Source organism: Talpa occidentalis, unplaced genomic scaffold (genome assembly GCF_014898055.3).
Source record: "Talpa occidentalis isolate TD23 unplaced genomic scaffold, MPIMG_talOcc4v2.1 talOcc4.12, whole genome shotgun sequence".
NCBI lineage: Eukaryota > Metazoa > Chordata > Mammalia > Eulipotyphla > Talpidae > Talpa > Talpa occidentalis.
The window spans coordinates 66,376,692-66,391,180 of NW_023601212.1; the positions used below are offsets into that span (position 1 = coordinate 66,376,692).

Consider the following 14,489-nt stretch of genomic DNA (forward strand, 5'->3'; position numbering starts at 1 on the left):
TACTAATCTGTGTGTGTTTTATTAGGAGGACCCAGAGCAGAGCCCTTGGGTAGGCTTGTGGGTGAGCACAGTTGGAGCATTTGAGGTAGGTGGGGGCGAGAGGAGAAGGTGTACTTAGAAGTTAAGGAGGAGAGTTTAAAGGAGGCCAGCTACTGGGCAAATGATGCTGACCAGTCAAGGTGAAACCTGTGGTGACAGCTTCTGTGGGGTAGTGAGGTTTCATTCTGACAAGGAGTTAAAGAAGATTCTGGAAGCATGACTTTCCAATGCTAGAGAATGAAGGAGTAAAGGACTGGGCACTGAGTACTTGTTTATTCCTAGTGGAAGGGGGTCCTGAAGTGTAAAAGAGCCGCTAAGAGTATTAACTGGGGTTGGCTTTGCTTTCTTGTTTTGTTTAGACTCCACATATGAGAGATATCCTCCCTGTTTGTCTTCTTAGTCTGACTTCTTTCACTCAGCATAATGCCCTCAAGGCCTCATAAATACAAAAACAGTGGTGGTTGCCAGAGGGGAGGGGGATAAATGGGTAAATCGGCTCAAAAGGTACAAACTTCCAGTTATGAGAAAAGTAAGTCCAGGGATATCATGTACAGGGTCAATAACACCCCAGTGCAGATTTGGAAGTCAACGGCAGTCTCTTTTAAATGTTCTCACACACAAGAAAAAAAATCTTGTGACTTAGTGATGACAAATGATATCTAATCTTACTGTGGTGACCATCTCCAAATGTATACAAAAATCAAATCATTATGTCATATACTTGAAACTGATATCATTTTTTTTAAAGAATATTAGAATGGTACCGGGCCTCCCTGGTGGCACAAGCGGTTAAACACAGCTCTGTGAAGCTCTCTGCAGCACTTTGAGTTTGATCCCGGGCCTGCCAGGGAGCTGCCCACTTGGAGCAGCAGAACTCTCCTATCTTGCCTGCTGCTCCCCTCAGCAGTGTATTCGGTACATCTGCCTGTTCTGTTCCCCACTCCGTCTCTGGTGAATCCTCTCACCCCCACATCTCTAGCCTGTACCCCAGTTCTTGTATGCATAAATAAATAAATCTTAAAAAGCATTTTAGAATGGTATCAGGAGCTGACTTTAGGTCAGAAATATTTTTCTTTTCCTTTTTTTTCCCCCCAATGTTTCTTTTTTTTTTTTTCCCTAATGAGAAAAATAACAATTTATTTTAAAAATAGAAAATGCATTTTTAAAGGGGATTGTTTTTTAAAGATGAAAGTGTTTAAAAATACCTTTAGTCTGGAGAAGACTAAGTGAAGAAAATGGGATAAAAAATACAGAGACATTTTAAGTGGGGAGAAGAGAGGACACTGGAGCTCATAAAGAATACAATCTTTTCCTGTTTGTTAAAAGGCATGGGAATTTGCCAAACCTGAGGCGGGTGGCCTGAGGTTTAGGGGTTTGGAAGAGGGTGGGAAAGCTCTGTAGTGGTCACGGTTTAAAATGTAGTAGAGACAAAGATATTCTCTAGGGACAAGGCAAATTTTTTTTCCAAAACAATTCAAACTTCCGGAAGAAGAAAGGGGATGGAAGACAAGAGAGAAAATAACCCAGTAAATGTCAGTCCCAGGTTTTATTCCTAAACTAGTCTCTGAAGTCCTGTTAAACCAAATAGTTCAAGTGTCTGTGTGGGGTATGAAAACAGAGACTCAAAGCCAAAAGGCAATCCTGTATTTATTTTTAAAAATTAACTTCAACAGATCAATAAGCACCACATTGCTGACTTCAAAACAGACATTTTGATCTGTTGTTGCTATGAAATATGGTTCTTATTCTCCCCCAGAGTTGATGCCACAGCTCCACCCTGAAATAGCTTCCCTCTCTGAATGCAGAAACCGCAATTATGCCTTGCTTCCGGTTTAAGGTCCCTTTGAAGCAGTAACAGCAGGAGAATGAAAATATCCACTTAGGTTAATGGAAAAAATATTTTTGTAAAAAATAATAATCTGCATTTATCTCTCAACCTGTCCAGCTATATTAAATTGAAGATCATATGGACCAAGAGGAGATCAGTCAACTTATGCAAATGTTAGACTTAAAAAGAAATGGAGGTTAAAAGGGATTCTCTATTTTTATTACCCTTCTGTACTCTCTTCCAAGCATTTAGGGAAGAGAGTGGAGGAGTTTGAACATTTGGCTTTTCTGCTCCTCATGTTCCTTTCTTGATTTTCAGGGGCATCTCTGCCTAAGAGGAAGAAGTGTCTGTTCAACACCTGTGTACGTACTTTCTGTGATGGCCTCGAAGCAGTGGAACAAGGGTACTCAGTGAGAATGCCACTCACAGTGCCATGCAAAGTTAGAGCTGGGCTCATTGCCTTATACCTTGAATCTTTAGGACAATGGTTTCCCACAAAGCCTCAGTGGCCTGGGGTGGGGTAGTGGAGCGTGAGGTGGGGAGGGAGCTGGAGGACTGTAGTTCAGTCAAGAATATTCATTTTTGGATTGGTGGAGGTGAAAGGATGCTTTATATGCACTAAGAAGAAACCACTGCTCAAGTATTCAGTCCTCCATCAAGGAACAACCTCTGTTCCTCTGTTGGACCTCAAAGGGACAATTTCCTGGAGAAGAAATAATTAGGTTTAAATTGTCTCCGCCATCTTACCATTTTCTTGAGGAGAGTGCTCCCATTTGCCTCTCCCTGCTGAGTAAGCAGCCTTCAACTATTCCTTAACAGGTGAGGACCCAGTGATCATTCTTCAGCAGATCAGGAATGGTTACCTGATCCAAAGGCAGCAAGTGAATAGGTATTATTTTCTACTCCAGGTCTGTGTGGTATGTAACTCAGGAGGTGCCTGGTGCTATTTTATAAGGTATGGTCCAGCAAGGTCCTAAGACAAGGACTTATCTTTATTTTTTTGCTATCCTGCCAGGATATAATATAATCTTCTAGCAGAGGGGTGTTTTTAAAAAATGCTTATTTACAAACCAACTCTCTGAAGTTTCTTGTGATTCTCAATAAGTAATTGAAGGGGGGGGTTCTACAGATGAGGTATAGTGCTATTCACTTGAAAAATAGCATCCTCTGAAGGAAAATGAGTGGAATCCATATTCATGACTCACTTCTGGGTCTTGGCTGGCTTCTCCGGCTTCTCATTATATGGAATGACAAGGTCAGTGGCCGCGTCTGGCTTCTGGAGGAGGATTCCCAACTTGATTTTTATCTCCTTGGCCCTGAAAACAGAGACATAAAGGGGTACAAAATACCACATGAGTGCACAGATCTAAAAAAAAAAAAGAGGCTATTTGTGTCAGAGAAACAAAAAATAAAACCACATTTTACTGTTGTGGCAGAAAGGATACTACTGTAGAAACTGGAGACACATGAGCTTTAATAATTAACGTTTATCAAGTTCTTCTTATGTCCCAGGCTAATATGCATTATCTCATTTGGTTCTTAATTAATGTTTTGTATGCGTTCTCTCATTTTGCATATGGCAGATGTGAGAGTATTATTCTAATTTCACAGATGAGGAAACAGAATGACAGAGTTTAAATAAGTTACTCAAGATAAGTGAGCCGGTATGTTGTGGAGATGGACTTGAGTGGGAGCTGACTCTAGACTCACTGGACAAGCCATTCTCTGCCTTGTCTGTCACTCTTCTGAAGCTCTGCCCCAGCTCTGCCATGAACAAGGTGTCTAACACTAAAAAAAAACAATCCTTTTTTACTGCCAGACCTCAGTGTCCTTATCTGTAAAATGACAGCTTAAACTTAGATGCAGTTGTAAATTTAAATCATTCTGATTGGGCCTCCCCGGTGGCGCAGTGGTAGAGCGCTGGGTTGCGAAGCTGCCCGCGGCCTCTGCAGCGCCGGTTCGATCCCCGGCTGCTCCCCGGCCACCGGAGGAGGGTCCCACATGGTGCGCAGACCTCTCCTGCCGCCCGCTGCTCCCCTCAGCAGTGTACTTCGGTCCTTCTGCCTGCTCTGCTCCCCGCTCTGGCTCTGGTGAATTCTCTCGCCCTCCCGCGCTTCTGACTGTACCCAGTGCATGTATAAACAAAAACAAACAAACAAGCAAACAAATAAAGAAAAACATGCCTCTACTAAAAAAAAAAAAAAAAAAAAAAAAAAAAAAAAAAAAAATCATTCTGATTGATGACTCAGGTCTCCATCAAAGTAGGTGTGGTCAGAATGCTGGTCCTTCTCAGACATCAGAGGGTGCAACTGTTTTCATGCCCAGTTTCAAAACAAACCTTCTAGGTTACCCATTATCTTCTCATAAGTCTGAATTTAGTGAGCCTTAAACATTAATTCATAAGATGAGCCACTGTATTTTTGAGAAATCCTAAAAGATATTTGTAGGGTAAGTAAAGTATCAGGCTTTTCTGCCCTCGTGCCATTAGGATTGATGATGGATCCTTGCGGTCCTGAATGCATGCCTGATGGTGGGCATGCGCAAGTGGGTACACCTGGGCTGAGAGACGGGGTTTATAAGGGTGGTGTGTCAGGGACTCCAGAAGAACGAGTAGAGCAGAGAATCAGAAAAGCAGAAATAAGAGAGAAGCAAGAGAAGCAGAGAAGAAGAGAGAAAGCAGAGAAGAAGAGAAAAGCAGAGAAGAAGAGAGAACACGAGAGCCCAGAAAGAGTGAAGACTTGCTGGGGGCGGGGAGGCCTGCCAGCCTCCTGCCCCCCAGTACCCCTGCCTGCCGTGTACTTGGTAAATCCCAATAAAAGCCTGCAAAATCCACTGAGGACTCTCTAGGACGCTCTCCTCCTTTACCCCATCTGCTCAGGTCATAGAAAACCTGCTCTGTGTCTTCCTGCCCCTACACTATTCTTTCCCATCTTCTTGACACTTACAAGGCTTTTAAGATAGGGTTTATCCTATCGCAGATATATATCATATGCTCATTGATTTGCCTGTTTTCTAAGCTGTCTAAGAGAACTCTTTGAAGGTAGGAATTGTGTTTTTTCACTCTGCTTAGCACAATCTTGGCAACATAGTCAACATTCAAAAATATTTTCTAAAGTGAACTAAAAATATTTTGATTTTGTTTCTCACAAATCTGCTCTCACTCACCTCCTAGGCCATGGTGATCATAAGTAAAGTCTCAGAAAGCTGTGATGGGGTTCATGCTGTGGCCCGATAAGACTTTGCTGCTATAAACACACTTTTCTCCTCCAGTCACATGGAGACAACAGTGAGACAATGTAAGTAAACAAAATGCATAGGCTTGGCAGTTATGGATGGGGTGGAGTTAGTCTATTGTATAACTTACAGGAAAACCCATAAGCACCATATCATATCATAGTTCCCTTTAGTACAGTACATATGATTTTAAAACTATGATTTAATAATTGTCTCCTCTACAGTGTCTTTTCATTTGCATTTCTTTCTGCTTCCATTCTTTCCCCGGGGACCTTCTCTCTGGTTGAAGCTAGTCAGGCCCCATACCACAGCAGATGGAGCTCAGCCCAACACAGCATTATGACGGGAACCAGGAGTGTTCTGCTGGGGGAGCTTATATAAGACACAGAGTAAGAGTAAGTGTCGCTTTCATTCCAGGTTCTGCAAATTATTTGGATTAGCTAATGTTTACCTTTTTTGCATAGAAACTGGGACTGATAAAACAGTACATCCCTTTAGATTTTTTTTGTGATGATTAAATATGTTAATGCATGTGAATCACTTAACAGTGCTTGGCAGATGATACTGGTTCTTCAATGTTACTTCTTACTGCAAAATCATCTTTCCTTTCCAAACTCAACCCATGTTCCCTAGCTTCCAGAACCAAATTACAACATCCAAAAAATTTCCCACAAGTTACTAAGAATGGCTACACCCACTACCTCCCATATCCTACCTCCGGAGACAAGAAATGCCAATTTCATATTTATCTGAAATAGGAAGAAAACATTCTCCGTGGGAGGGTGAGATCAGCTATATCTGTGATTGCCCTCTGCTGGCAAGTGTGTAGTACTACATCCAGAAGCACCAGATGCCTTTCTCTAGTCCTGGGCACCTCACTACTGGGGAAGAACTTTCTGCCTAATGCCTCTCCTCCTGAATTCACATCACCCTCACTTCCTGCCCACAGAGGCAATGCATGCAGCAACTGTTTTCAGTTTCCACCTTGACCCAGTCATTCTCTAACCAATATTTAGACGAAGATTAACTAATAACTGTTTCTCATATGCTTGTTTTGTTGTTGTTGTTTGACTGATTCTTTAGGTTTTTGTTTGGCCTTTCTTTAATCCCCTATCAACTTCTGTTTCTTTTTTCTTTCTCTCTTTTGCTTTAATTGAGCTATTGCTTTTGTAAAAGGAAGATTGAAATTTGCATTTCATTGCCCAGTGAAAGAACAAGCTGGGCAGGAAGGGGTGATTGGTATGAGAGAGTTGAATGTTTTTCAACTTCATTTCTTCATCCTGATACACTCCTTGATCATGTCAGCAGTGCACAGGGAACACACACAGGGTTTGGTCCTTGCCATCAAGGTGACTTTAGCCTAGTGACATCTCGAACTTGTGAAACAACTGTAAGCTGTTGTTCAAGGAGCAAGGGAGGCTGTTCTCAGAACGCCTGGCGGTGAGTGGCACCAAGTCCATCAGTCAGGAGATCTCACAGAGGAGACAAAGGTGGGGCGCAGTTAGCCAGGTGGATAAGGAAAGGCCAGTTTGCTAGGCAGAAAGAGGGGGATGTGTGTGTTGTATAAAGGATGCAAAAGTGGATCTGTATTGCTGAAGTGAGTGATTAGGGAGGATGGGAAGCTATGTTAAATGAAGCCAGCTTACCCCACTTCCCCTCCTGATGAGCAGAAGAGGGAGAAAGCTCCACTCACACCCAGCCTACAGCAAACTTGGCATGAAAACAGGAAAGGGTAACATTAATGGATGGTGCCTTCAAAGACGATCTCTATGAAAGTGGTGATCTCTTATTTTACAGACTCAATATGCTTCAAAATGGCCTTTTGCTAGCTCTTTCAGGATGTTTTCCCATTAACATACAGTCTATACATTCTCAAGATATCCCACAAAAGTTTTATAAAACCAGAATGAATCAGAACTGTAGACCATTTTATCTACATCACTGTTTAAATGATTATTTTTTTATATGGGGTGATCTAGAAATCAGCTGCCATTTATAACTCTGTCTATAGAAAAATCAGGTTTCGTTTAACTTTGAGTAGGCAAATATACCAGGATATAGTTTACTCTATTCTTCATCTTTGCCCTGGGGATATAAGGGAGAAAAGAAAGGCAGGTTTTCAAAAATGCTTCTTTCAATGGCTTCAACTCCTGGTTTAATATAAATTCCAATACTGGGCGTTTAAAAAGTCAAGAGTACATAAGTTGGGAAGTCCATTTATTTTAATAAGGAATTTGAGACAATATGGAGAATGAATATTACTGCATCTCTTCTTATAAGACAGTAAAAGTTTAAAAGCTGGAAAGGTGACAGATGCTGAAGTTCAAATCACTTTATACATTTTACTCTTTTTAGAAGTATTGCAAGTATTACAAGTGTTACTTCACTTGCTTTTCTCCTCAAGAGTTCCAGGAATTCTATTTTGTCTCCCTTTGCTCTCCTTCCCCACCACAGCCGTACAAACATGGGAATGAAACAAACCAAATGGAAAATCAAACAAAACAAAAGCTCAACCTATCATTTTATTTTCCCCTTTATAAATAAATTTCAATGTGTCTGACATTAATTTAATGTCAAAAACAACCCTCTCCAGAGAAGAAAGCTTAGAATTTCAACTCAGTCTCAGGTTCTATTTGACCGAACACAAGTTATTTTCCTGGCTACGTTGCATTAATTCTTGTTAACAAGAAACAATTTTTAGCTCTTCTCATTCCTTGTTATCCTTTTGTCTTACAAAGAAAAACTTGTTTTGAAATAAAATCAATTGGAAATGCCTGGGTGAGATTCTAATTAAAGGCTCAGAGGAGAGAATGCTTTCTCTAGATGACTCACACTAATGATTTCAAGTTGAAAGGGTTTGAATAATTGCAGAATTGTGCCATTTTCTCTCGGTGCCTGCGTGGGCATGCTGAATGGGCAGTCAAATTTTCAAAGGCCCTCGGTCCCCTAGGTCCTTCCTGCTGATGGGTGAATTGAGTGAAAGCTTCTGACTTAAGGTGCTCAAGTGTAGGAACCAATACAACTAATTATTAAAAACAAGCAAATTTAAATTTTTTTTTATTTTTTTTTAAATCTTTTTACTTCTTTATTCCTTAAGCATAAAATTTAAATTTTTTAAAATACAATTACAACCCAATAAAATTCATCAATAACCTACTCTATAAAGTCCCATGCTAGGTGTTCTGTGTTATTCAGATGTCCCTTCCCTCAGACTCACTGGGGACAACTGTATGCTGGATATTTTCCTAGTCATTGATAAGTGGGAGGGACATTCCACTACAAGACTGTAGCCCTACTCATGAGCCCCACCAGGTACTAATGTCACAGCTTGAAAATAGTATTCCTGGAACTCTTAAGAAAAAGAAGTGAAGTAATACTTGCAATACTTGTAATACCTCTAAAAAGAGTAAAATGTATAAAGTGATTTCAACTTCAGCATCTGTCACCTCTCCAGCTTTTAAAACTTTCACTGTCTTGTAAAAAGAGTTGCAGGGGACACATGCTCCAGTGGCTGCTTCTGCTGTACTCTCAGATCGCTCTTTTCTTTCACAACCCTTATCAATCTGCATTTATATCCTCATATATTTCAGTAATCTCTCTCATTAGAATAGCAGATCCCCAGCCAATAGTAGGGTCAATATTGATTTTGTTCTCAGTTGCAGTCTTGGCACTTACCCCCAGGCCTGGCACTTAATGAACACTCAATAAATATTTTCTGTATGAATGAATGAATTGGTAGGTTACAGGAAAACTGATTTTGGGGTGAGATGAACGAAATATTAGGGGGTGGCACAGAACAAATATCAAGAACTACGGTGTCTAACTTTATTAACTGGAGAGAGATATAGCCATCAAATGACAAGGACTCTAAGGTAACAGTATTCAATTTCTGTCTGGCACAGAGATTGAAAATAGTCCAGTGGGTCTCACTCAGCTGCTCACTGCAGATAGGACACACTCTGACAAGAGGAGACAGAGCCGGTAACTGCAGTCACTAGCAGACTGGCCAGAGGCCATCAGAAGACCATAATTGACAGGACGGGTCAGAATCAAGTAGCCCTAAGGCTCTGACCACCCTGCAGCTGGATGATTTTGGCAACCACAGACTGGTTTCATTTTAGATTCCAGACATCGGTCGTGAACAGTCAAGAAAATGAGAAGATGGAGGAAAGTTGGGTTGGGCAGGAGAGTGCACACTTTCAGAAGAGGTATTCCAACATGTCCCATGTCACAGACAATCCATTTTAAATACAATCTGACTTAAACCTGTGTTGCAGGTGCCCCCTGCTGGCCGTGGGAAGACGTGGTTGTCAATGAAAAAGTAACCACCCGCCCACGAGCCACTGCTGCTGAAGCAACACCAGCGAGCCTGTTTCCGCGGGTAAAAGGGCATGCGATTTAAGGTGTTATACACACCCAGGGAAAATAAATAAAAGCTTCCAAAACCCTTGTTAGTACCCTGTCCTCCAGGATTGAAAAGTACTGAGTCAGCTGGATCTGACACTCTAAGGCAGAAAGGAGGTCCTGTGAGTTCCTGCACCCAGATCTGGACAGGACCCAAGCAGAGGCTGAGGCTGAGAGCGAGAGAAGGGGGTCTGGTCTGAGACCACTGTGCTGGGCGCCCTGGGGTCACCCATTCCTCAAGATTGAAAAGCCTTCCTGTTGACTGCTCATTTACAACTTGAGACAATGGGGTTGGCTACTCACAGGTGGCTCTGCGAGACAGGGTAGATAAGTGGTCTGGAAAACCATTAGTAGAGCACAGTGCAGTGTGAATGGAAAACATAGTCGATTCTGGAACTGGAATTCTCAACTCTCCAGAGCCTTTACAAGTCAGGATGGACTCTCAGGTCATTTTGGTAGAGAAACGTGTATGTTTGTCATCTACCCTTTTCCTGAACCAATCTACTTCAATTTGAATTTAAAGAAAATCCACACTCATGGCTTATGTTCTGCAGAAAATGAAGTAGTAGTCTCTATTCAGTGTGATCTCATCTTAATGTATATTTATTCCTTTTTGGATTTATATGTTAATATATTATATATTGGGGGAAATGATTCTATGGTTAGCTCATATGAAATATTTCTCAGTGGTCCAAATGCTAGAAAGATGAAGACAATGCCAAAGAATATAAGGTATCATAATTATTAATATATTCTGCTGTCACTCCAGAAATGACAGCTCTGCTTTCAAACACTGTTGACTCATTCCTTGATAGTGCTTTAGGCTTTCACGCCTATGTGCGATTTATTATATAACAAACCATGTCAAACTTTAAGATGAAAAAATGGAATTGACATTGTCAGTTGTGTGAAATGTGCCCATGGAAGGAACATTCAATTAATATAGCCTTCCAACTCCTAACATCTCCTAACTGCTCAATCCAGTAAGTTCTTTTATCAACAAGTATTTCCATTCTGTGGTTAAGCGCTTAACTCAGCTGCCCCCAGAATAACTTACCACCAGATTCTCTCACAGTAAAAGACTAGGGAGCTAGAAGGTACTTATTTCTGACTGTATTAAATAGCTGACTGTATTTAGTAGGATCACAGCCGAGAGAGTAAACTGGTGTGGGAAGGTCATAAACCCCAAAGTAGATGTCGGTTGAGGGTAGTGTCCTATTTCTGGTCTTTGTTTTAAAGACCTCAACTCACTGGGGGATACGCTGGTTTGTCCCCAAAGAGAAGGACTGCTTTTGGTAAGTGGTAAAGGAAGAAATAGGAAAATAGAGACCATTGTTGACAGGAGATGAAAGGACCATGATTCAAGTTTCTTAATCAAATGTCCCCTCCCACACCACTCATCTTTTATAGGACTCCAGGGAGGTGGCAAGTTCCACAGAGGGGAACAGATATCTGGTTCCAAATGAGACTTGATCCTTGGCATCAGTGCTGCCAACCTCACCCGACATGATACCCAGGCCCAAGCTAGGGTCCTGGATAGGCCCAGCCCAGGCATTGTGAAGCTTCAGACAAGAACCATATACATAATGGTATAGGATATAATAAAATGCACGTACACTATAAACTTCATACTACATTCATAATATACATTCAATAATATGCACAATTTAGAAATTATTCAAAAAACAGTCCCCTATCAGTATGGAAAAAGCACCTACATACTCACCAAAAAAAATTTGCTTAAATTAAAGCAGGAAACATTCCAGACAACTTACTAACCATATGGAGAGGAAACCATGGCAATAGTGAACTATAAATGTGGAGGTTTCCATTGCTTAAGAGTCATCAAGAAAAGACGAACACACAGCTGTTTTCAGATGACTAAGTCACGTGGTTCCTGGCTCTGTCAAAGATCTAATAAGACACTTTCCAGATCTTGATTCCATTATTACCATCACAAGTTCCATGTCGAATTGTGCTAAATCTCTTCCCTGCACTTAGCAGAGAAAATGTCCAGCTGTGGCGAAAATCCTGCCTTGAGGTTATTGAGCCTGAGGAGTTTGTGAAACAACTAAGAGACAAGTGAAAAAGGTCATTCCTGGAGTGAAGTAAAGTGGAACATGGAGCTCTTACCCAGAAAAATCTAATCAATGCCAAAATTAAGTTCTTTTTCCTAAAAGGCCAGAGAGAATAGTATAGCAGTTAAGGGCACGGATGTCAAAGACAGATTGCCCAGAGTTGCCTTAAAGTCACATAGGACTCTGGGCAAGCTTCTAAACGTTAGCTCGCCTCAGTTTTCTCATCTGTAAAATGGAGATAATAATAAAACCTACCTCATCGAGTTCTTATAATGATACCATGAGTTACTATATAAGAAGCACTAAAAATCTAGTGCATTTACCATGTACTCCATGAATGGCAGGGTTAATCATTATTGTAGAAAATTCTGTGGCAATGAAAGAAAATCTAGCTGATTCACAGCAAAAGAAAAAAGATGCCTCTCAACAGAGTATGTATCAACCAGGGGGAACTTAGGGAAGAAAAGGTGCAGCAGGGTAATATTTGTCCTTGACCAAACCTTCTCTTCAGCTCAGTCACTCATTTACTGGGTGATGCTTAGTACGTTGAGTTTTGCTGTTACAGAACATGGAGTATGTGCTGGAATATTCTTGTCAAAAACTGCAAGATCCACTCCTTTCAGTGGTCTCCACTTAGGAATAGAGCAGCTAACTCTGAGAGCTTAGAGAAAACACACTGCTGAACTACTCTCGGATAATGACAAAGATAGGGAACAGGGGGGCTTCTGCAACTGGCTAGTCCAGCCCAGAGAACACTGGAGTATCACCACTTTGTGCTGCTATTTAAAAATGAAACTTAAGGGCCTCGCTGGTGCCGCAGTGGGTTGAACACAGCACTGTGAAGCTGTCTGCAGCCTCTGCAGCGCAGGGTTCAATTCCTGGCCGCCCTGGGAGATTCCCACATGGCGCAGCAGACCTCTCCTGTCGTGCCCGCTGCTTCCCTCAGCAGTGCCTTTGGTCCATCTGCCTGTTCTGTTCCCCGCTCTGTCTCTGGTGAATTCTCTCACCCTCCCGCACCTCTGGCCTGTACCCCAGCTACTGTATAAATAAAAAAGAATCTAAAAAAAAAAATCTATTTAAAAAAATAAAATTAAAATGAAACTTAAAAAAAAAAAAAGGGTATTGTTTTTCCCAGGCACTGGCTACTCCTTGCCCAAGGATTCCCATGGAAATTGGATATTTCCCATGCTTTTATGGCCTTTCTGAGATAATCATCACTCAGAGTAGATTGTTGGGAGTAATGAGGGAGACAGCAGAGGGACAAGACAGGATAGATGCGGTTTATTTCCCTTTGACCTTCAATTCTCTGTCTTGCTTAAGATATTGTTGGCAGGCTTTCTGGACTTCTGGTAATTCATTTTTTGGAAGCCAAATAATGAAGAGTGGGAAAATGGTTCTCAAGTTGAGGAAGACAGAAATTCATGGTTTATTTTGAGTCCCAAAGGTGGAGGGGTCAGCAGGCATTCCCATGGGAGCAGCTCTGGACACATGCCTAGGAGCATCTCCATGTCATCCTGCTTCCACTGACTGAGAGCGACCTTGTGGTCAGAAAGCTTCCAGTTATGCATGGACCTGCTTTATTTAATTTGTTTTACATATTACAAAAGAGGTCAATCAAGGTGCTATAAAGGGAAGGGAAGAGGTGTAACATTAAATTTACTGAGACCTTTCATCAACATCAACATGGTATTACATTGCTTACTAGACCTATGATTTGCAGAACTTAATGTGCCTTCTTACATGAATTGATGGAACAGACACAAATGTGTTATCACAGATAATCAGAACACTTGGTCAACATTTATCCTTGCCAGGAGGGTGGGTGGAACATGTGCACATATGAAAGAACAAAATTTTAACCCCGCCCCAAAAAAAACTTGTAAAAAAGAAGTCTATCGTTGCCAAATTATTAAGTGTTAGTTGAGCAAAAATAACGACATAACTGTGAAGAATGAGAGGACTGGCTCTTATCTGAAGCACAGAATTAGATTTTAATTAGATCTTTCTCCTTGCCTCCCCCACAATATTGCAACACACCTTATTACTTTCAAGATTTTTATTTTCAAAGAACTGTTTATTGATTCATACATTCATTTCTATATTCACTTACAGATCAGATTCTATTAGAGCCAACCACTGCTTGTCAGGCACTGTACTAGGCAGTGCAGAGTTGGTGCCCAACAACAATAGCTTCCATTTTTATAAAGAAGTTCTGCTTACAGAATTTTATTGAGATACTGCTACAAGGTGTAGAATAAGCCCTGGAGTTGAAATCAGCACACTAGAACTCAGCCATGTAGAATATGTATATACTTCCAGAACTTCGTGAGCTCAAACTTGGGTTGTTTTAAGCCATTAAGCTTATGGTGATTTTTATAGCAGCAACTGGAAATGAATATACCCTCTCTTGCTTTTATTTTTCAGACTAGATTAACTCTAGAAAATAGATCTGAAGCAGTCAGAGTGGTCTCCTATCCTTGTTCTTCCCATTTTATTTTGATTTCACAGATCTTAATCCTTTATTGAATTATCTGTTTTTCAACATTTAGTTATCTAATTTTTCTCCCTTGCTCCTTCTGTTTTTTTCTAAACTTGCTCCTTTTCTTCTAACCCCCAAAGTTCAAACTAGATACAGTGTCCTACGGGCTTTGTTTTTACATTTATATTGATTTCATTTTTATGGCTTAAGCTATCAACTAACTACACTCTGGGTTCTTGCATATTGGATTCACAGTATCTTTTTTAAATAAAATTAATTTATTAACTCTAAAACTTTCCAGAAATTCAGGATAAGAATTGTGACTTGATATCACCTAAGAATTTCTAGAGAGAAAGTCAGAGTTCAGATGATAAAGTTAGAACCTACTCCTAAAATGAATTCTCTCTCTAATCAACCAAGTTCTCAT

The 14,489-nt window shown here is 40.8% G+C and overlaps 1 protein-coding gene across 1 annotated transcript in view; it reads right to left on the bottom strand.

The window, feature by feature from the left end:
- The window catches only part of RGS5 (regulator of G protein signaling 5), a 49,875-nt gene that overhangs the window by 23,987 nt on the left and 11,399 nt on the right, over positions 1-14,489 (bottom strand). Inside the window, exon 2 of the mRNA XM_037506600.2 lies at positions 3,073-3,183. Within this exon, the coding sequence (XP_037362497.1) occupies positions 3,073-3,183 (111 nt within the window). The remainder of the gene's footprint in view (positions 1-3,072; positions 3,184-14,489) is intronic.